The 24588-nt window shown below is 35.9% G+C and overlaps 1 protein-coding gene across 3 annotated transcripts in view; it reads left to right on the top strand.

Moving 5' to 3' along the window:
- Window positions 1–24588, top strand: part of CDK17 (cyclin dependent kinase 17) — a 93140-nt gene that overhangs the window by 35392 nt on the left and 33160 nt on the right. Inside the window, exons 2-5 of one of the 3 annotated variants that reach the window (XM_030480813.1) lie at window positions 1112–1260; window positions 5800–5838; window positions 15416–15580; window positions 22407–22540. In XM_030480813.1, coding sequence (XP_030336673.1) covers window positions 1143–1260; window positions 5800–5838; window positions 15416–15580; window positions 22407–22540 — 456 coding nt within the window. In that variant the 5' untranslated portion in view covers window positions 1112–1142. The remainder of the gene's footprint in view (window positions 1–1111; window positions 1261–5799; window positions 5839–15415; window positions 15581–22406; window positions 22541–24588) is intronic. The other 2 variants (XM_030480814.1, XM_030480815.1) reach the window with 2 other exon arrangements.

The following is a 24588-nucleotide window of genomic DNA, read 5'->3' as shown; positions in this document are numbered from 1 at the left end:
AAACGGACAATGTCAATATAAAAGTAATCGTATTTCAATTTGTTGTTAAATGTAGATCTTTAGCATACCACTTTTTGCATTTTTGTGTTTAAAGGAGAACTTTGAGGAAAATTTGATTATTTTTTATTTTATTATTTATTTTTATTTTGTATGTGAATTGTGTGTTTTGGAGTGCAAAGAGGCTGATGCAAGAAAAAAACATATGAGCAGCTCAGACTTAAAAGTATGCTGTGCTTGCGTTTGACGCTGCCTATGTGATTCTTGGAGGCTATGAGCAGATGAACAAGTTATTGTGAAATAACATCTAGACTGAATTGTCCATATGGAGTAACAGAATTGTGCTTCTTGTCGTGCAACGGCAAACGTGTGGCACACTGCAAAGTTCACTTACCAGCTTAGACTTGTGGCAACATGTTTATTGGTGTGGACCTTATTTAGTATTGTTTGTTTGCTTACTGCTTTCCATGGAGAAAGTGCCTCCTGCTTTGTTCCCAGTTAAGTCTTGTTGCCTGACTGTAGAGAAACATCCATTCTAGCTGTTGTTATCAGGCCCTGGCTATCCATTTCCCTAGGTGGGATCAGGCTTGAGAATTGCGTTTGTTTTTAAGGCTTTTAGTGTTGTCCCCTTCCTCCTTTTGTGAAAACGGCAAAATACAGAGAAGTTCAGTACCTTCTGGTCCATAAACAAATGGGCTGAAAGAGAGAGAGAGAAGGCTCCAGCCTCTTCCTCCTCAGTGGGTTTGGTGAAAGAGACTGCAGAGAAGGCAACAGAGTACACACTCATCAAGTTTTCATATGACTGTTTTACTATGGGATTGTAAAATTGGTGATCAAATTAGCTGTTTTGTTGGGGTGGGGGGGTGTTTGTTTTGTTGGATTTTTTTTAAAAAAGATTCTCATTTTCTCTAACAGAAATAAAAATTAAAAAAAGTATGGGCACCTACCTCTGAAGACATTTTTCTTCAGTCCAGTAGAGTAATCTTGTTTTAAGGATATTGTTTTACGGATGACTTGCATATTATCTAAATTTTCTGTAAGCCTTCCTGCATTTTTATGTGAGGTAATTAAATGTTGTTTTCTGAACTAATTTTTTCTCCCCCTGTTTTTTCAGGCTTCCTTAAGCCAGACTTAATATTGATAGAATGAAAAAGTTTAAGAGGAGACTTTCCTTAACCTTGCGTGGAAGCCAGACCATTGATGAATCGCTGTCTGAGCTAGCAGAACAAATGACAATTGAAGAAAACAGCAGCAAGGATAACGGTAAGCATATCTTTCACTTCCCAGAAAAATATAAGAATTTTGTCAGGCCCCACTCATGTGGGCATTGTTGGATTTTATTTCAGTTTTCACAATCGCATGGATTTGCTGGCTCAGCTTTTCTTTTGATGTGTCTTATATTTGTTATCCTAGTTCTTTTAACAGGTTGATATGTTGTTACATCTTAGTTTGCTTTGATATTGAACTATTATAGAGCTATTTATCAAAAGCTACCTAAATTGATATTTAACGTGGTGTGCAGCAAGGATCATAGATGCTATTTCAGTAAACAAACCTATAATTGTATCAATTTAGTGGGTCTCACATCAACTTCATATGGCTTCAAATTCAGTTTTTTTTCTCAAAATCATTGTTTGTTAATATGATGGATAGTAGTTGCTTAAATATTATAAATAAAGCTGTTTACCTTATCATTGGTGATGCAGTGCATATGTCACCTCTTCAAGTCTAAATAGTACTTCAGCAATATGGAGGTGACTAGAAACATTCAAAATAACCAGCTTGCCTGTGTATTCTTATGCAAGTCTTTGGCTGATCCCATAAATGTACTGGCTGCTGTAAAGTCCACATTAATGATGATACTGCTTTTGAATGCAATCTGCAATTATAATGACTGGAAGAGATTTTTGTTGCTTTGCTCTGTTCCTTGGGCCGCAGCATTTAACTCATATTTCATCTTCAATGCTGATTAGTGTTATTTATTGCTCTGCTGACATCTAAGATTTTCTCAAGTATCAAATGATCTGATTTTTTTTTTTTTTTCCTCCCCCCCTTCACACCAATAAATGATTCTGAATTTTCCCACTGAAAACTGACAGGGCTGGGAAATTTGAGCAGAAGTAGAGGCAATGGAATTTGCCCTGCAGACTTTTAAAACCCCATCCAAGATCTGTTCCATACCAAGCTTTTGAAAGCTGAATGTACCTTTGGCAAAACAAACCTATTCGTGTTTTCCTTTTTTACCTTTAACCCCTGGTATATTTATTGATATTTACTTGTCTTCATCATTGGCCATGCCCAATAGTTTGGAAAAATTATGTTTATTTCAACTTCTTATATGTTGATACAACAGGTCTACTCTGGAACAATATTAGTAGTATTTTTGCAAATGATATCTACTAATTACTTTCTGAGACATTAAGCAGTTGTCCCACATGGTTTCAGTTGTATTACCCTTTTTTACTGATGCATTTTTTTTTTAGACCTGTATATACTTCTGACAGATTGATTTCATTATGCAAATAAGTGCTAAGAATATTACCTTCACACTGGGGAATAAGCATGAAAAATTGTTAGCAGTATCAGTGAATGTAGTGAACTCGGTTGCTGAATTGACTCAGTTGAAAACTGGATCCAGGAAGAATAAAAAGATTTTACTTGAAACTGGACCATGTTCTGGGTGCCAGCTCAAGGGACAGAGGACACAATAACTTGTTAACAGAAGCATGAGGTACACCACCTCAAACCATGTATGAGTCTGTTTGCAGTTTGTAATATTTGTCTGAGAAGTACCTCAAACCACAATGCTTGGATGTCTTCTGCATGTTTGCTGCTGAACTTTGAGAAACTTAACTTCTCAGTAGATACTTAAAGTGGTAAAAATACAATTCAATAAAATGTTTCTAATTGAAAATTCATTATTTAGCTTTTGGTGCTCCTTTTATTTTGCTTTCTGCATTATTACATGGGCCAAAAGGAAGCTTATATGCTAATATTGTGTGATACAATACATGCTATGCTTACAGCTGCAGAATGTTGTTGATGCCTTAGTAAAGTGTCTTTGGATACTGAGGTGTTGTTGATCATCTTGAAAGAGGAAGAATAATAAATATAAACTGTACTTTTTGTGTGTAATCTTAACTCATCATTTTATGTCATTTAAAAAAAGTTTTAATGACATTTGCTTCCTTTTTCTGATACTTCTAGAGTGCATATATTAGCACCTGTTCTATCTTTGATCTTGCAGAGATGAACAGGATACTGCTTTGTGGATTTTTGTTTTCCATTGATTTTCCTTTCCTTTCCAACTCTACTTTTCTTAGAAAGTAGGGCTGGAAAATGCTTGCTACACCAGCTAATCCTGCTTTTCTAAAGAAAGCTCTAACTTTCCCACAGATCAAGATGTTTTGGAAGGACTAGTTTGCAGACAGACTGTAGGAATTGGGGTTTGGGCAAAAACAATTGCTGGAAAAAACAGAAAATGAGTTCTCTCTTTTGGTGAAAGACAAGTTTGGTAGAGAACAGTGACTGGGGAAAAAAAAATCTTTCAGTGGACATTATTTAAAAAAAATTACTTACAGAGTGCTTAAATGACAAAGGTTTGTCTTGGCATCTTTTAAAATCAGAGTGCTAGTTACTAACTGTAAATATACATCCAGGACACATGAAATGATGTAGTCTCTTGAAGAACAGTTTTAAGATCTTGAAAGTGCATCTTTGCTGTGATGGTGCTGATCTTGGAAGGCAGGAGTAACCATCTCCCTAGTTTTGCTTTTAACGAGAATGAACAGCTCCTTTACCCTGTGGAACAGAGAAATAGAAATGTGCCCAGTTTGCAGGCTTTGGATCTGATCTTGGAGGAACTTAAAAAGCACTAGTAAATCAAAGGCAAGCCAATATCTTGATCTACAGAGAATCAAAGTCAGGGACACAAACAGTCTTCAGAAAGTGGTTCCTCACATGTGGTTTATTTTCAACTGTTATTACATCATGAGTTTGAGAAAGGATGGTTGAAGGGCATTGCAACTGTTCTTCTTGCTCCAGAAGGCAGAGATAGACCCTGAACATTGAAGGCCTTTATGGCAGAATTTTCTTCCATTGTTGTTCTATTTTGCTCTGTTTCATTTTTTTCTTCCTAGCAAATCACCAGCCTCATCTCCTGTTCTTCCATTCTGATGGCTGTTCACTGAAGGATATAATTTGATACACCCAGCTTTTTTCCTTCCTGGAAAATTGCTATGTAACTCAACTGTAGAGGTTGTGGAGGCTTCATCCTTAGAAAACCACGTCTGTGCTCACCTAGGATCCACACTCATCTCTTTCTGATTTTCACATACATGTCCTGTAAAATCTGTATTATAAAGTTCTAGTTCAGCTCTGTGATTCCAGATGTAGATCACAATGCACATAGCACCAGGGACCTTCCCTTATGGTTACTCTTTCGTATAACCTGTTTTGTTTAGCCCCTTGCCTAATGTTTCCTCTCCCAGACCAATTGCCTCCAATTTCAAATAACTGCTGCTCCAATCCAGAGCCCCGCTTTGTCATTAGATCTAGCTTTGGGTGGGTTGTTTGAAGATTTGCTTTGAAAGAACAATACTCCTAATGCAGAACAGATTGTCCCATTAGTAGTTCATGGACATAAAAATAGATGCATAATTTTTAATTTCTGCGCAGTGCATTGATACCACTGAATCAGCTAACCGTTTGTGTGCAGTCTCATTTCATACATAACCTCCTTCATCAGTCAGTACAATCTCAGTATGCAGCACTCATCCATCAGCAGCAAAATGGGATTAGCAGGGATCAACCCATACTGTTTGATACAGTAGCACAGAGCTGTTGCAGTGAATGTAGAATATCCAACAGTTCTAGGTTTGGTTTTGGTTTTCTTGAAACACCATCAAATTATTTAGTGACCAGAAACCTGTGTATAATTAAAGCTGCCTTACAAATTATGTTCGTCATAATTGGCTCCTGGGTGAGGAAGCATCACCAAATCAGATGCATAAATCATAAAAATAGAGGGTGAAATGCCTAATATACATCTGAAGCCTTATGAACTGTGGACTGTATGAAGTATACTTTGGGCTAGTCTTTTGTCTAAGTACAGAAGCTTTTCATATCTCTAACGTTTCAACATATAAAACCAATTAGTTGGCTTTGTTGTTTATTTTTCATTCTGTCTCGATTCAAGCATGCTAACAATGTGCCAGCTTGCTTTTTTTAATTCTAGGTTCTACCTTAATGTGTGATATGTATTCAGATTAATATTAAAAATACTAAATGGTAATTTGTAGCAGTTGACAACTAAATTTGTTCCTGAATTTTTTCCTTGCCAGTGACATACTAATGAAATTTGGCTAGAAGTAACATCCAAATCATGCATATTTAAAGCCCAATTAACTGTAAAATTTATGCAGATACTTTAAATACATGTGAATATGCTCTCTAATGAAAGTGAAAAATGTGGCTGTATTGTCTAATGTTATAAAATACATTATCACAAACTCCAAGCATGCTTTTAAGAATAATGACAAGATATGTTCAAAAATACGTCCACAGCTCTCGCATTAATATATAAATAGCTTGGAAAGCCATTCTATAGTGGCAAGTTTTAATTTTATATGTAGATAATATATATGCACATATATACTAAACCACAAAAGTGAGCTTCTCATAGAAATGGCTTCCTTAATTTCTAGAATAATATTTATTTCCATTTGGTCTATTCTAGCTCAGTGGTGTGATCATAGGATCCAGTCTCACAAACACTTGCATAATCTTTTTGTAATTTTACAGGTGTGAGTAATAATGGAAGGATCAGCTACAGTAAAGTGCGTAAGTGTCTTTTAGGTTTAAGGCCTTAATGACTAGTTAATACTCTGGTAAGAGAAATGAATGTTTATAAAAATTGACACGTTGCAATACTGTCTCAGAACATCCAAATGTCTCTGTAGTTGTAGTCATTTTGTATCATCTTCAGTACAGCTGAGAAACTCCCATTCCATCTGCTATGTGTGATTCCTTGAGTATGGAAGGAAAACAGTGTGTTGCAACATATTTTCAAGACAGTGTTCTTGAATTGAAAATATGAGCACAGAAATACTTGCTGGTAATAAATCAAAAACATTTCTCTGTTGATACTGGAGGAAAGTATCACTATAAAAATATCGGTGGTGGAAGAAATCCCCAGAAGTGCTAGAGCTCATTCTAGAGCTACAGATTACTGCAAATAACTGGCAGCTGTCACAGCTTAATATTGAATCAGATACTGTCCCTTATACCGTACTGATGATGTTTTTATTACAGTCTGGATGTACCCTTCTGTGCTGTGGCATACATCAGTTTTTGTTATTACTGTTCAGTATGGTTTCTCCATCCCACGTACACTGCTCAACATAGTGTTCTCTCTTCCCTTCTGTTTTAATTTGCTTCTTTCCACAAAACCTGGAGGTTTTATTCATGTGTGAAAGTGTTTATGAAGTGAAATGAGGATGAAAATTTCGGTGCCTGAAAGCATGCTGCAAAGACCTGTAGTCTCAGGGAAGGGGGGGCTTTGTCCACTTGCAAGGGTTTTCCTTCACAAGCAGAATGCAGTTTTGGCAGGAGAACGTAATGCTTGGATGCAGAAGTATACTCAGTAAATAGATCAAATTCCTGCTAGTGTAGGCTCTCACTGATGGATATGTAGAAATTTGTTCTCAAATGGCATTCAGATGGACTTGTCAAGTACAGAAAAGCGAAATGCGCATAACTAGTCAACACCGTTATTTCTGAAAGTAGGATAAAAAGCAGCCAGATCCTGTTTCCTGATTTGTTTGGCAGTCTGGCCCTACAAATACTTGCATTGGGAGCTACAGTTGTGTGGGGGGATGCAGGGATACTTGTAGATTGCCTACGATGCTGACTCACTTTGATTTAAATTGTACTTCAAACAGTATTCTGAAAGATTTGGTGTAGTGTGATGCCTTCTGGAGTTAGGCTTTTTAAACGGAGGATTAGTAATCAGTGGTGTGTCATGTATAGATGATGGGAGGTATGGGACTGCCATGCTTACATTCCAATACATATTCTGATGACCAGAAGTGCTATATTGACAATTATCTTTTAAACAGTATGAAATACATAAATCTCAAAGGCAGTTTTTCAGCTTTGAATGTGTTTCATTTGATTGTGATCTTTGCTTTGGTGCCTAAGCTGAAGGCAAAACCTCGTTATATGTGAAGTTGACTTTGAAAGGCTTTTTGTAGTGTTTTTTAGATGTTTTGATTGGTTTTTTGGGTTTTTTTGCCTTGTGTATTATGTCTTGGGTTTGCAGTTTAAACAGACACCTTGGAAAAATTTCTGTTCTTTCTGTCCCAAATATTAAAAAAAAAAAAAAGAAGAAAAGAAAAAGTTTAGAGTGCCATTTTAATCATTGAGATATTTCATTTCTTGGAGAAACTTGAAGACTGTTTCTTCAGGTTTCTGTCAGCATATTCCTTCAAATATGCTACCAATATTTATTGCCTGTGTCTTTCGATTGATGAACATTTGCTCTGGACATGACTGCTGTACTCAAATGGATGAATTTTGAGAAATGGGAGGAATCCCTTGAGGTTCTGTTAGGTTTTCAATGCTGTAATAGTCAATAGTTTGAAGGTATCATCATATTTTTTAACAGATAAATACAGTTTTAAGTGGTATTGGCTCTATTTTTAGAGTAACTTAATGTTTTCCTGGGTATCACGGAGTCCAAGGAAACAACCCCATAAAATAATGTATAAATATAGAGTATTTTGTACAGTGTTCCTCATGCGGCTCCTTGAAAGTACAGATATAGCTAATGTATAGCTGCTTTGGGTTATTTAAACATTTCTTCAATGAGAGCCGTCACCTACAATCAACTAATTTTACTGAGTGGGTCTGACAGCCTTATAGGCAAGTAATTAAATACTGTATAGTGCAGCATACCAGCTCTAAAATGTCAGGAAATTCACCTGCTTGCTTCCTGTGATTTCTGAAGAAATAACGGGCTTCTTGACAACAGCTACTTCAGGAAGGCAGTTTGTTCAAAATACTTTGTATTGAAAGTCCAAAAAAATCAGTCTTTATTGCCAGTAGACAGGTAAAATTTGAGTAATCATTAGTAGAGCATACATTCAGATTAGTTAAATAGATGTGTAGTAGATGATGCAAAATACGATTAAGCTATAGCACAGTAGCATTTGAGACAGTCAATATAAATAATTTTAACAGGTTATGATGAATGCAAGGCTCTTTGGAGAATTTAGTTTCACATATGTAGAATTCTGACACTTCCCCATTTACTATCAAAACAGAAAAGTAAAAAAAAAAAAAAAAATCAAACTAACCAACCTTGGAAGTTTTCTGGAGCAAGGGTAAGGTCAAGGTAGATGGAAAAGAAACTGTAGAGAGACCTGTTCTATAAAAAACAGTAGCTGATTCTCAGGGTGTTTGGTGAGAGTTTGTTACAGCTGAGCCAGTCCAAAGTGAAGCTGCAGCTAAAAGTGGTGAGTGAGGTTCTGCCTCCACCCTTTTGTAAGCACCCTCACTCTGCGTGCCTGGGATGATCTAGTTCAAAAATCTAAATCAGAGTTACACTTCTTTTTTTGCTAAGGAGAGGACCTTGAGCCACCGTTTTGATAGCAGCAGTGAATGGTGGCAGGCTTGCTGTTGGACAGAAGTTCATCCTTGCATAGAATATGGAGCATGCCTGGATTCAATCCCCATTATATACCCAAATCAAGTCTCCGATACTTTATTCTGATTGGAAAAAAAACCAAAACCAACTCTTGTTTACTTTATTTGTATGAAATTACAATGTAATATTTATGTATTTGTATGGTTTCCATGTCCAGACTGGATAGCGTTTACTGAACAATACATTTTCTTGCAGACTTACTTAGCTCTATCGGAGATGCTTGATTTAAGGGAGAATGTCACCATGTATGACAGGTGATTCTGATTCTTTATTAAAGCTAGCTGAAGCAAATATCATTGCAAAATTTAGGCAGTGAAATCTGAAAGCCAGCTTGGTCTTTTTGTCATATGACAGAGATACTCATGGGACATAAAAAAAAAAAAAAAAAAAAAAAAAATAGAAGTAGTTGAATATATGGCATTATATATTCATAAAGTTTTAAAATGCATTTACATTCCTAATGAAAACACTTTCTTTAATGCAGCAGCTGACTGATGTGTGACAGTATTTCAGTTGCTGAGGCCTTGCGTAGAAATGCCAGGCAATTCCGCAGGCTCTCTGGAGCTCAGATTAAGTAAATCCAGTTAAGTAAATCCAGCACAGGAAAGAAAGTGGTAGCGTGGCTCTTTAAGATAGATGGACAAGGGAAAGAAACACTGGGGATTTATTTAAAAATTGCCTAACTTGGGAGTAATTTCAGGTCAGGGTTTGTGGCTAATTTAAATTGCAGTTAAAGAGGAGACGTCTTTATAACCTCATAAAATAGTCAGTTTTAACTTATTCCGCAGACAAGCTTCTTTGTTATATACACTATTGTTCTACTTGACTCTGGCAGTTCTCGTAATTATGAAATAAAAAAATCAGTTCCACTTACATTCAAGCATAAATTCCTGTCACTTCACAATTGAAAGATTTCAGCAGCTGATTTGAGCTATTTTCTATTCTTGATGTTTGTTAGCATTGATGTTGGCATTATTTCAGACTTTGCAAAGCAGTGATACCTTACTGGGTACTGTATTTTCTTGAAATATATGTGTATGTTCTAAAACAGATCAGCAACATGGTCTAGCAGCTCTTGCAACATTAGTAAGCCAGGCTGGTTGTATTTTAAACAGTATTTTCTTTTTAATAATGCTGTTGTAGTTATTTTGCATTATGCCAGTAATAACAGAACTTGAATGATAGGATGCAAGAAATGCAAGAAAATGATTCAAATGAAATAAACCAGCAGCTTGTTATTTGTCAAACTTGAAAATCAAGTAATACAGCAGTGCACAGTCACCATGCATTGCCCAATTTTAAACCTCGCTGAAGATGTGCGCTTAAGCAAGATAACATGGATGTAGTATTAAAAGTGTGTGTGTGTGTATATGTATGTGCATATGTTTCTGTGTATATGTATATAGATATAAATTAAAAAAAAACAAAACAGGACATATTCAAGTTTCAAGAAGTGTTCAGGGACATTGAAAGGAAAGCCATGTGTTCATCCTGTATACCAGTGTAACAGAAATATTCTCAATCAGAAGGTCTGAGTTAACTTTTTTTACACTTAAAGACTAAATTTGCATGGTAGCTTAGTAGGTTGCATAAGAAATACAAGAATTGAAATGGCACTGCTGGAAAGACGAGTCAAAGTGATTTTGTAGCCAGAACAAGAAGAGAATATAGTAGCAACTGACCAAATACAACAACAACAACAAAAAAGAACCACTAGGAAGTGTCTTTTTCAGCTTGCTTTCCCTATTTATCAGTTTTAACAGTTCTGGAATTACAGATTATAGAACAGAGTAAGGAAGGAGAGCTAGACATAAATAACTAATAAGGCCCTGGCTGGAATGGTTGTGACAGCATGAGCCACTATGAACAAACTGCCCAGGTGCTGCAGAAGTCTAGTGCTATAAGGACAGCTTGAGTTCTGCCTGTCTGTTCTCCAGTCTCTGAGGATGACATTTGAGGGCAAGTCCAAGATTAGAGCCCAAAATATAACACTCTTTCCCCAGAGTACTGTACCGGTTTCTAGTTCAGAGACTTCCTGAACTAGGCAAGTCTCTGTGCAGTTAGTAACCCTGAGCAGATTTCTTGTTCAGTCTCCTCTTGAGTCTTGTAAGCTTCTGATAGTCATTACATGCTGGGGTGGGGAGTTTCCACACACTGCACAGTGTGAAAAACCACTTTGTGTGCTGCATGCAACCTGCCACAGCTGGCTTTTTCCATGACCCTCACTCTTGTGCTGGAGGAGGTGGTGAATGCAACTGATTCCTGGGTGCCCTCTTCAGCCTTCCTGCAACTCTGTGGGTTATGAGAGAGGAAGACCAGAACTGTGCATGGTACTCAAAATGCAATAGATTCATACACTTGCATAGTGGCCTTGTGATTTTCTGGTGGTTTTCTACTCTCCTCTAAATTTCTATCATTCGTTTTGGCTGTGGCCAAATAGTAAACCAGTAGCACCATGAAAATACCTGCCGTGCTACCAGAAACACCTCCATCACGTCAGCTAAGCCTTTGAGTCATTACTGAGTTATATTTTCCAAGTACAGTGACACTAGCATAAGGAATGTGTGTGTTTTAAAGGCAAATCAAGCCTATAATCACAGAGATAAAATTATAAGAAGCAGTATGTAGTAAAGGCATTTAACTTCTACAGTTATTCAGGACCAAGTAGTTGCACTTTAAAACTGCGGTGTTACCCTTTAATGGTTCAATATATTAATAATCCTGAAAAAATGAATTCTTTAAATGAGTTAAGTGAAATGGTAACTTCGGAAGAAGTACTTGGGGATCTTCGAGCAGAGGGAGTTCAATACTTTTTTCAAAAGCACTTTCTATAAATCTTGTATCTCATAAATGCATAAACCCAATAATAAACAGTCTTGTCATTTCCTGCAAGAGTTTGCATATCATTTTCAATATTTTTTCCAGATCTTAGGTGTTATTGTCACGTTTGCAGGGAGGAGGCAGCACAAAATGGAAACTTGTTGTGAATGTTTCTTTAAAACTTTCTAGCATGCAAACTTAGCCATATTTAACAAAAATATTTTTTCAAACCATAAACCTATATGTTACAGCATCATAAAACACCATATGATCCCTCCTTTATGTAAATCAGTGTGTACTAGGAATTTAAAAAACATTTACAAGTAAGTACTAATAAAACTACTCTTAGTCAGAAGTATACTAGTAGTCTGAGAGTTTTTGTAACCTTCATTTCATTGTCTGTTGGTAGTTATGCCTGTCCTACTACATGACCTAAATTACTGGTGCTAAACGTTATAATGAGCTCCATAATTTAGAACAGTCCTTACGACAGTGCAGGTAGGCAGTAGTTGCCTACCATGGCAAAAGATATTCCTGTGTAATTGGATCTTGCTTTGTTAACCATTCGTCTTTAATTTTGTTTATAAATTTGCTGTTTGCTTATTAATGTGATCTGTGTTTATCCTTATATTTGAGCCAAACTTCATATGTTAGGATACTTTAGGAACTTTGTTCTGAACTGTGCAAATATACCAGTGCCATGAGGAAAATAAATCTTTTCTAACAATCATCTCTGTTCATTACACTGTCATGTTAGTAATGAGCATAAAACTCAATCTCTACTCAGTCAGTGTATTCATAAACTCTGGCCTTTTTTACATGCTACACAGTTCACAGAAATAGATTGATTTTAGCAGGAATAGACAAAAGCCATAACATATAAGGGAAATTATCACTTCTGTTCTCTGTGAATGCAGCTGTATGTAGCTGAACTCCAGTGGGGTTAATGGTACTATAACCCTTAGGAACTGTGAATGTCTTAAGAGGTGGGTATGGTGGTCAGGGTGCCTCAGCTGTGTAGTGTCACACTCACAGGCGTTTAGCTTCCAGCTGTGTGGCCCTGACCCTTTCCTGTGCTGCCTTTGGTGTTTCTCTGACCTTTGTGGAGATGTATCCTGGCATCTTTGGTTTCTCATTAGGATGAGAAAAGTAATTTGCATTTTTGTGTCTGAGGTAAACCATGGGAGATGTATTTTCAGTTACCAAGCATCCGTCCCTCTCAGCACTTTGTTCAGAGTTTAAGTTACCCTCCAATGTGTGAGGCTTTTGACACTAGTGGCACAGCTAAAAAATATTTGAGGGATTTTTAGCAGTACATTTCCATATTAACAAAAAAAATAATAATCTGAGAACATTCTTCCTAGGTTTATATTAGGGCTTTAAAACAAAACAAAAAACTTGAGGGACTTCTGCTTTGCTTGGTGTGTCAGGGCTTGGTTAAAGTGAGGAGAGTTTTATTTGCCAGAGTTACACACCAAAAAAAAAATAAAATCTGAGTTGGCTCTCTTTTTTCATAAAAATTTAGGTTTAGAAACAATATAAATGAAGTAGAATTACATGCTTAATATATATTAGTTATTGCTTATGTAAGGAATACAAATAAAATAGTAACTTTAAAATTATGCAAACTAGCCACTAAAACCCACCAAGCATCATAGTTTTAATCAGTGAGGACTGTCTCAACAGAACAAATTATACAATCATCAGATATTTGGGTTTTCGGTGTTACCATTCATTTGTTCAGCACCATGCATAAACTCAGTGTGAGTTTTTTAGTCTAGAAACTAGATCAAATTCAAGCCAAAGATTAGTAAGAAAGTTGGAAAGGAAAAAGCAGATTTCAATATATATAAAAAGTCAAAGCAGTAGTTGTGCTGTATGTCAGCCCGTTTCTTGTCATGTGGAAGTAGTAATAGATTCTCTTCAGAAATTGATGAGGAATTTGCCACCTGCTGCCCTAGGATAAATCATCTGCTATTGAAGGCACACAACAAGGAAGCTCATATACCACTCTTAAATCAAAAGGGATGATGCAATTTCTTAGAAACAGAAATAAGAATTTGGGACAGAAATGTGCAGAGTTTTGAAGGTGAAGACACTGATCATACTTCACGAACATACACATGGACATATGGTGTATTATTTCTCATGTTCACCACTTTGAAGCTGTTTTTATGAAGGATGCCAATTGAAAGATGCACACAGGTTCGTAACAGTGTTGATGTGTCCTTTCACATTCTGTTTTCTGCCTGAAGCTTTTTTTTGTTTTATTGTTTTCCTGCAGCAGCTGAGTTAAAGTGATTTTTTTTTTTCTTTGTCTTACTGTATTATTTATATGCAAAAATTCCTTGCATAATTATTCTTCTAAAGCCACTGGCCGATCCTTGTGTAGTTCTGTCTGTGTACTTCTCTCATTCCTTGAGACCAGTCATAATAATATATCCAAAAGGTTTTTGGACATGTGGGGAGGGAGGGAGTTCCCTTCAGGATCCCATTCTCCTTAGGTTATTAGGTATTTGTTGCTGCTATTTGCCTTTTGTGTCCCTGTATGTGAGAATGTAAGTCACGGTGATGAAATAGCATCCCAGACTGCTTCATGTCCCAGTACGTGTGAATGAAGCTCTGAGCAGATCCCAGCTGTGTTACGCCCTGGGAGCAGTGGCTCCAGAAACACCTCAGGAAGTGCTGCTCCATTCAGTAGCACTCATGCTGCAGTTGCTCACTGCGTGGCTGCTGCTTTTTCTATCTTCCCAGTAATGCTAAACCACATGTATCTGTAATGGTAATAGGAATCCCATGACGGAAATAGAAAATTACTTGAATCTGAGGTGTTCTTCAGGTATATCTTCTGGTCTTTTTCCTAGTACGAGGACAATGCTTGTATATAGCTGCTGGGTGAGTCTGACTTCTGGGTATTTTTTCTGTAGTGAGGGTATTTCTTCTTTAATTTCTTCTGTGAATGACTGAATCAGTGGTTCTGATAAGTCCAGTTTTGTGACAGTCAGTACAAGCTGACATCTGTTCTGCTTCTTGCTGGGGTAAAAGATCCTCTGTGTTTTTAGAATTACAGTGTTTCTAGTACCATGGCAGTCCTTGAGTGCTAGTCCATGTGTGCAGAATCAGGTTGCTGAGAGAACAAGAACACTCAATTTCTGTGAACATTTGTATGTAAGATTTAACATTTCTAATGTTTTATCTTTTTTACAAAGTGTTTTTCAACAAGAATAATTCTTTTTAAAATCTTACAATCCTAGTTTTAAGTCTAAGAACAGTGAACTCTTTGAGACACAATCCAATAGAAAGACAAAGTAACTCACTGAATACTTAATTATTCTGATATCCTTTAAGTTAATAACCTTAATTATGGCATGACAGCTCTGCTGGGTATAGACAGGTGTGTTTCCATGTAAGAGCTCCAGTAGCAAAGCCTTGCTACTAGTGACCCTCAAGAATTTTGAGAGGGAGAATATTTCCAAAAGCTTGTGGTTGAAGTTGTCCATCATGTGAATTGATCTAACAGCTGATTTGACATTATGCAATAAGGCAAATCATTAATTCACAAGAAAATAGTTATATTAACAGCTACGTTCTGGGTTTATTCACATCTTTAGACTGTATATTCAGGTCATTTACTGATCCAGCAGAGTGACAGAATTTAATAAAATGAAATTTGGGTAATACTTAATGCCATGTTTTGTCCTAATTTGTTGATAGAGAAATGGCAGTAGTGTGATGGTCTAATGTTAGTATGAAAGCGAATCTTACCAGCGTGGTGATTACCTGTCTAGTAACTGTTTTTTTCTTTTTTCTTTTTTTTTTTTTCCTTCTGACATGTTCCTGACACTCCTACTTGCTTGTGGGAATGAATATTTTGATCCTTGTGAATTGTAGAGCCTATTGTGAAGAATGGCAGGCCTCCAACGTCTCACAGCATGCACTCCTTTCTTCACCAATACACAGGATCTTTCAAGAAGCCCCCTTTACGGAGACCACATAGCGTCATAGGGGGCAGCCTCGGCTCTTTCATGGCAATGCCCAGAAATGGGAGCAGATTAGGTAATTTCCTACATTGTTTGTTTAAATTCACTTTTCTATGAAGAATAATAATGTCTGTATTGATTCATAGCAAGAGATAGAGTTATTCTAATGCTTTAATAAATCTCTGAGAATGCAGTAATCTTTGTAATCTTTTTCTAGAGTTGTTAGGGAAACTCGTTTCTAAGGTATTGAGTGTTTCTCAGATTTTCAGGAAGAAAGCCATTACAAAAACACACAGAAGTCACCCATGAATTTTTGACAAGTTGCAAAGTTACAAAAGCTACAAAATATTCTTTGTTAATACTTTGCAAGAAACCTGTGTGTCCACCTCAGCTAAGCATTGGTGGGAACTACAATAAATTGAGTGTGATAAAAACAAGATAATCATTCTACATGTGGAATGTAAAAAGAACTGATGTATTTATATATAATTTGTATTACTATGCAAAGTTTAAAGGCAACAGATGTTATCTTAGTAATTAATTTGGATATTTTGTTTATTTATTTATTCTCACTAGCTATTTAAATCTTTTTTTCTTAACTTCCTTTGGAAAACCCTATCTAGTATGCTGTCTTTCAACCTTTGAAATGCTAAGCCCAATTGATATCACCTGTTATGTCAAAGAGTAAAAGATGATGTTTTGATTTATATAAGGCCTATTTCTTTAAAATTTCGGGATATACTGTTCTTTCACCAAACTACTATTTCTGTGTCAAGTACTTCATAGAATAAAATCATAGACTGGTTATGGTTGGAAAGGACCTTAAGATCACTAGTTCAACCCCCTGCCATGGGCAGGGGCACCTTCCGCTAGGCCAGGTTGCTCCAAGCCCTGTCCAACCTGGCCTTGAACACTGTCAGGGATGGGGCAGCCACAGTTTCTTTGGGCAGCCTGTTCCAGTGTCTCACCACCCTCACAGTAAAGATCTTCTTCCTTACATCCTTATGTCATTATTATAAGTAAAAAAAAAATAAATAAATAAATCAGTGATAAATTAAGGCCACTCAGCTATAATTATTGTTGTTGTAGTCCTAAGCTATTTTTGTGGTTCTATGGGGCAAATAACTTAGCAGAATTTTTTTCTTCACGTGATTTGTCATGTTGCTGCCTCCAGTCACGATGAATGCTTTACCCTGCTTTTATGTTGTTTTAAATTATGCTTAATTAATTGATGCTAGAAAATGAGAGCAAGTCACAGTTTAATTAGAATTTTCTGCTTTTTTTAGTCTTTACACTCCTTTAAAAGTACGTGACAATCTGATCTCCTTCAAGATTAAGCTATGAGTCTTCAAGACAGTAGTCAAACTACTTACATTCTCCTCTGCTGTAATATCACTCATCATGTTCAAAACCTTGCCTTTTTACTGTTTAGTGCTACCATTCAATCTGAAGACAAGAATTCTGTCTTGAATGGTCTTTAGCAGCTGTTATCACAGTAGAAAACAGGTTTTAGTGTGCACAGTTTGACTACTGTATCAATTCCCGATTTCACTCAAATGTTATATACTTTTTTTTTTTGCTTAGCCAAGCTTTGCATAAGTTGCCAATGACAAAGGGTTCTTTGGTTGGGTTTGGGGTTTTTTTAATATCATGTACTTAAAGAAATCTCTGGTTAGGAATATTTAGTCTTTTATGGATTATTTGTCAAATCAGATGTACATAAACTGCATACAGGAACAGCAGAAATGTATAGTTCTGTACTGTTGTTCTTGTGTGATGCCTTTAAAAACATTCTACAGCATTTTTATATAATTTATTCCTCTTCAAAATTTCACTATGAACTTTGCAGAAGTAAGTTGGCTTTGAAGAAGCGAAATTAATGAACAGGTTTTGGTTTCTTTTAATGATCTTTCCATCTTTCTCAAAGCTTTTTTGCAATAGTAATATAGAAGTATTGCAGAAGAATGTAATTGGGGTTTTTTGTTGTTTTTTTCAGGTGATCAAGTCTTATAGGTGGTCACGTGTTTAAATAGCACTCAATTTCAGTGTTAGTCTATAGGAAATTATCATAATATGTTTTAAATAGCAAGAGAGTCCTGTAGAATTTGTAATTTCTTTGAAGTGGTATGGAATAGATTTACTGAGTGTATGTATTTATATGTTAAAGAACTCTTTTTACTTTGAATGCAATGATGCTGTTAATGATGCCTTGTTTGTTTTGTTGTGGGGTTTTTTGTTTACTCTTTTGATGAAAATTTCAGCTACTTGTACATGTTATCTAGTGGTAGGTAACACAGGTACAAGCGTATACAAGCATAATTGCTAATGCTGTTTCTGCTCCTTCACATTTTTCCTCCTTTTGTTCTAGTCACATGAGAATGGTTATTACTCAGCAGGATGCTGAGATTTTCTCCATGGGGATAATGACATCAGAAATGAAACGGTCAAATATGCTATACTACGTGAGACTTTTTGTTTTCTTTGCCTTCTTCATTCATCCTCTTTCCACTTTTTCCTCTATTCCAGTGGTGGAAAAATACTTTTGGAGAGATATCCTTGAAATACCACAAAATTATGGCTGTTAAAGGATGGCTATTTTCTTAAAATCAGAATAAAATCAGGTGCATCTTCATGCTGCTTGCTTTAAAAGAGATTATAAGTATAAAAATTGGTTGAGTTGCCCTGGAGGGTCTTGGAGTTTTGCTTGCTTTCTGAGAACTGAACATGAATTCTCGCTATTGTGGTAATGTGTAAAATTCCAAAATATTTTTAAAGCATTTCTAGTTGGAAACATCTGTGTTAGCTTTAGGCTTTGTAAATGTTTGGTAAAGACAAAAAGTCTGAACCAGTCTCTAAAAAGTGTGCATTTGTTTAAAATTTTATAGTAATTTTGAGTTTAATTTTAGGTTATCATGATGATTTTAAATATTACAGATGATTCTCAGGCCAAATTGTGAATCAGCCATGCCACTGATAGAAATGAAGGTTTAGCTGAGGGGTTTTTAGCTCACATGTCTCTATACAGCTTCTAAAGTCTTGCACCTCCAGAAACATTTAACTGCTGCAGGCCATGATGGATCTAGAGCTAATAAATCCTTTTTGGTCCTGACTTGGCAGAGCCAACTTAGTTGCCCTTGTTCCATATTTGTATTACTGGGAACACTGGGGAGGTGCTTAGAATGTGCAAAGCCAACTGAAGCTAACCCTCCTGGTGAACCTCAGTAGCAGCCAGGGAAGAGTTTATCCCTGCTTTTGCCAGTTGTGTTGATACAGTTATGGAGAAGTTTTGTTTCTTTGTCATAAATATTGGAATTGAAAAGAATGATGTTTCCATACAGCTTTCATAGTTTGTTGGTGACAGCAAAGACAGTTTCTCACTATGGACTTACTCAATTTGAATTGTTATTAGTAAAACTGATTGTAAAATGTAGCCACTTGCACACCTTGGAAGGAATCCAACGTGCAAGTCACATGATTATTTTTGTAATCATTTGAAATGAGATTGAAAATCCATGCAGTCTGACTCACTGCTGACTAATTAGTGGATATTATTTTAGCTCACTTGGAGCTAAAATAATGGAACTCACTTGGAGGAGTTCTCGTTTGGTGCACTGTAGGTTCCCTGTATGAATTTCTTCTGCGGTGCTTTCCTCACAGCTGAAATGAGGATGACCTTTTCTTTTACATGCTTTCCTGTTACACTGTAGTCACCTACAGCTTTTCATTACAAGGCCATACTGGATATTCAGTTAGATATGTAGAGTACGTTGAAATAAAAGTCTGCGTAAGAGAACGGCTTGGGTATTCAGTAAAAGCAACTTAATAAATTACTGAACCATTAAAACCTTTGAAGACCATGCAAGCTGGCTTTGGTGCAGGTGAACTTGTGTACAGAAGAGCTTAGTGAAATTCAGGAAATACTTGCATCATTTTCATCATTGCTTAATCAAATATTATCATCATGCAGCTGTGTAAAATGATTAAAACAACTAGGTTAATGCCTTATTCCTGGGATTACGCTGTTAAAATAATGAACATAAGGCTCTACTAATGCCTTTTTAATTGAGTAAAATAAAAGGACACATTTATATTTGATGAAAACACAGTCAAGATATTTTTTAAAATGCTTAGAAGTATCCCTCTATAGAATATAATTAAAACACCTGTAAACCCTTATAGATAGGAGCAGTTGGGTATTTAGCCCATCAGAAATTCAGGCATGTGCTTAATGATAGATTTCCGGATACTACAACCAGTATCTTGCATAAACCCTTTTGGTTGTGAGTATATAGCTTTACCAGAGTTAACACATAATTAATCATATCACAGCAGTATTCAAAAAAGACTGACCATCATGTTAAGTCTGAAATACTACATTTTTAGACTTGAGTGGTACAGACCCACTTTGCATTCCTGATTTATAAAGAGCAGATCTCCTTGCAGCTATGTCGTCTGCCCCAAATGTATGGGTTTGTGTTACTAGATGTTGAAATAGTCCTTAGGGGGTCTTCTTAGTAAAAGAATTGTCTTTGTCAACTAGGATGCTCTTTGTAGTTCTAAGCATTGCATTTCAAAGTGTCATTTTTTTAATAGTAATTTCATAGCACGTACACTTTTGCAAATTGAACATTAAAGTATGACAGTATCAATCACATGGTTACTTTAAGAAATGACAGTCTTTTTGAAAAAGAAATGATGTAATTGCTCCATGGCTTAAAATACAATAGTTCTTTAATTTCATCAGTCTTACTTTGTGTGGTTGCCCAGCTAACTGTCTCTTGTCTAGCTTCTCTAAAGAAAATAGACTTTGGAGCCCTGTAAGTGAGCTTGTACTAACATGAGAGTAAATAGATTGGGGAGCAGTTGGCGGTAGCTGTTACGCTTAATTTTACAAACAGAATCTTGAGAGTTGTAATCACTAAAATGGATTACATGACCTCTCAGAAAAGCATTTTGAAAGAGAATCTGTATTAACTGATGTGATGAATGTGCCATTTAGCAGATACAACAATGCTGGCATAACAGCTTTGCTGCAAATAGTCTTTTCAATAATGCTTTTATGTTACTAAAAATAATTTCCTACAGTTAGAGATTTTTAAAAAGACAACTATCAAGTCACTACAGAGAATAAGAGAGATCTCGTAGAGACTTGGCAAAAAAGAGTCACGTTTTGTCAGCTTAGGTTAAGGCTGATCTTCAGGGACCACTTTCTGGAAAATCTTTTCCTCTGGCTCAATCTACCATGCTTTTAGAAACATTGAGAAGTATTTAGTTTGTTTGAAACCAGAAGATTGCTTCTCATTATGCATGGAGTGCAGCTTATTTTTCTCTCATTCAGTACAAATTTGAGCACAAATTGCAGGGAAAATTCTGATGCAATGTGGATTTTTAATCAAAATGCAGTATAGATCCACATTGCTGCTGGAAAATTTGCTTTGTGCATGAGATGCACGGTTACTTTGTGTGTTTGATTTCAGTACTTTGAGTTGAAATACATGGTGCAATACTTTACGAGTTGATCTTTTTATATCCATTATGTTTTCTGTAAAAGGAAACTCTTTGTACTGAGGAAGAATTTGATCCTTTGAAGTCTACATGATTCTGTGTGAGCCAAACGAGACAAACATTTTAGAAGATCTGCTGATAACCAGACATTGGCCTAAAGGCTTTTTTTTTTTCCAGAAAGTCCAGCTTTCTTGCTTGCTGATAGCAACAATACTTGCATTTTTTCCTCTCTTTTTCTCTTTTTTCTCTCTCTCTTTTTTTTTTTTTTTTTTTAATTGCTGCAATGTTGTGTGTATGTTAAACAGTTTCAGGTATGTTGGTAGTTAAGGCTTAATTGAGCTCTCTGTGTTTTGTTAATATTAGCATTTCTAATAATTTCCTAACACCAAGGGTCAGGAGAGGGCAGGGAAGCACCTCCTTTATATGCATAAGTGTTTAATCTCTATAGTAATTTGGAGCTCACATATTTCAGAGGTGATGGAGCATTACTCATAGTGAATTGGTTGTATGACCAATTTCCCATTGCATGTCCTTTTGCAAGTCATTTGTCTCTTGCTGCTATTAATGGCATCACCTTGATCTTCATTCATTACGATGTTTGTCTTCCAAAGTCTGGAAGATCCTGTGGTGCTTAAAAGCAATATATTTACATAAACTCTTTTGTGTGGATGAATCTAAAGGATTGCGTTAAAAGCATCAATTTAAGTTGTCATGAAGATCCTGCAACATCATGTAACCCAGTCAGTTTGAGTTTAAATTATTCCACAAGGTCACAAATTTCACTTAATTGCTTCTAAATATCAGGTCCTCTGCTGAATCCACTTGTACATCGTAGGTCTCTATTTACAGTCAGAATACATTCCCTTTCTCCACACATGTACACTAGGTTTTTTTGTATCTAAAGTTTCCATATTTGGCATTTCTGAAAATAATACCTATAATGCTCAAGTTTTTAAGCTTTCTGAAGATACACTTAAGTTGCTAACATCAGGTAGTCTGATTTGAAAATTTACGTATTCTCAGTAATATTTTATACCCAAGAGCAGTTAAAAGAGAAGAGGTAGTGAAGCAGTGTGGGAAATGAAGCCATGAGGGGAAGGTGGCCTATGGAAATTAAAATAGGGATTGTACTGTCTGCCTTTTTGTTTGGAAAACTGAGTTCTGGTGCAAGCCAAATAAGAAAAATAATGATAAATTTGTGTAGAAGTCCTATAAAGTAATCCTGTTCATTCTGTGACTCCTGCGCCCATGTATCAAGACCACCATGGCTGTGATGAGTGCGTGACTCTGCCATATAACCAGCGAACAGTAACGACACATTTGTTTTCCATCTGTACAAGAGAGATGTTTGGTGGAATACCAGTTAACTGTTTTAAATTCTTTGGATTATTTTTAAGATATTGTTCATGAAAATCTGAAAATGGGGTCAGATGGTGAAAGTGACCAAGCTTCTGGAACATCATCCGATGAAGTTCAGTCTCCCACTGGTGTTTGTCTCAGAAACCGGATACACAGACGAATCTCAATGGAGGTAATTTACTTTTCATATAACAATCATTTAAATTGACAAGAGAGTTAGGAGTAGCTTTAATTGTTTGTTTTAACTGGTAGTTGTCTTCTCAATTAACCGTCTCCGTTTGTCACACAGAAATCAGATGGTTATCTCGCATTCTTTATGAGCTGTTAATTTTGAAAATCTGAATATGTTTTGAAACTTGTTTTTTTGGGAATAATTTTCTAAGTGTAGGGTTTGAATATCTTTCTGTCACATTCTGTCTAATTCACTGAGTGTATTCAAGAAGGTACACTATTTAGACATTTTTTACTTAAGACTGCTTTCTAATCTTTGTAAAACTATTACTACAGAAGCTATGGTCCTGACTGCTTCAGCCTTTCCCTCTCTTCCTGTTTTTTAATGAACGGAACTTTACAGGATGGTAAACAAAAGGAGGAAAAGTACCTTATGAATAACTGTGCACATAATTTCCTTTATTTATGAGTCTTATTATGAATACTAGCCACCCTTGTGCTTGCTTTGTTGTCATTTCCCTTGGCGAAGAAAAACAGAACACTTCCCTGTTCTTGAGTGTATAAAAGTTACAGTTATAATGATGCCTTTGTTACAGAAGTATTTTTTAAAATTTCGTAGTTGCTGTTGATAGCATACATACCAATAGGCATAGTTCGTTAAGATTTTAAATCTTCATTCAAAGCCTGATTCCAAATACAGAATTGGGGGAGCAGATCTGAATAAGTTACAGTAGCGTGTATGTGCCAGAAATTTTTTATTTGTGAGGCGTTCCGTTATGCTTGGAATTCCAAGACTCCAAGCATGTAATGCTGACATGATTCCAAGAACTTGTGAATTAGCTGTATTAATTATTTATACCATTTCTTGCAGCTGGGAGGGTGGTTGTCTTCAAATTCCTACATTTGTATGTTAATCTCAGGTTGACTGTTAAGCCATTTCCTTGGGAGAACTAAGGTAGATCTATTGATTTAGTCATGATGCTTAAATTAAAAAAAAAAAGTCATTGTGAAACTTGCACATGGAGAAACTAAAAATCAAGGAAATTTTTAAAAAAGTTTATTTACTTTTTGTTCATTAACTGTTTTCTCTGCATTTTCAAATGCACATTTAGAACAGGAAAAAAATAAGGAAATTAATGATACATAAGGAAATTAACAAACTGAAATGTAACTATGTCAAGTCGTGCAGAGAAGGCTAAGAACCATGAAAGGATTATCTGTTAGATTAGGATTCAAGAAACTCTGAAAGAAAAATTACAAAAGAACTCAGGAATAGTCATTAAATTTCAGGAAATTTGTGTGCATCTTTTTATTGGCCTTTTTAATTGTAAAACGATTCTAACTTTACTGTTTAAGAGGCTTTGGAAAGCTTTTGAGTAAGTTTTGTTTATCCAATGCTAATTTATTCATTTTTCTCCAAATTTCAAATGCTTGTTTCTGATGATTGAAGTTAACATTATTTCTTCATTCTCATTGACTGCCTTATCAATGAGAGCACAAAATTTTTGGCAGCTATTCATGTATCTTCTGTAAGAGTTATAATGTTTCTCTCAAATCGCTTCAGTATTGATATGATGATTTCTCCACTAAGGTTTCAAGCTAGTGTCTGCAAACACTTTTATTTCTGAATTTTAAGAATGCAGTCACTGAGAGATTTTTTTGTTGTTGTTGATTTAAGTTTACTTCTTGGAAATGCTTTGTAGCAGAGTAGGTGGTGGTTTTACCTATTTGTGCGTTCCAGAGGAAAAAAAATATGACAATTGTTGTAGCTTCAGTTAAAATACCTTTCTATTCATAATCTTTCTGCTTGACTTTCTCGATTCCTAAGTGAAAAGGCCTTAAGTGATTACATTGTCTGCTTGTCCTTCCCTCCTCCTGTTTTTCCCATGGGTCAGTTTCTGTCAGTTTTGACAGATGGATAGAAATCTCAGATACTAGTTTTCTATTAATTTCTGTGAAAAAAGATCAGCATCCGGAGAGATTGCTAATGCATCTGCTAGGAAAGATGCAGCCTTTATTAAACACCCCAGTATCCACATACAAGTTGGG

The sequence above is a fragment of the Strigops habroptila genome, chromosome 3, assembly GCF_004027225.2.
Source record: "Strigops habroptila isolate Jane chromosome 3, bStrHab1.2.pri, whole genome shotgun sequence".
In the NCBI taxonomy this organism is placed as follows: domain Eukaryota; kingdom Metazoa; phylum Chordata; class Aves; order Psittaciformes; family Psittacidae; genus Strigops; species Strigops habroptila.
The sequence above is the reverse complement of the archived record's forward strand: the minus strand, read 5'-3'. Positions and strand labels throughout refer to the sequence as shown.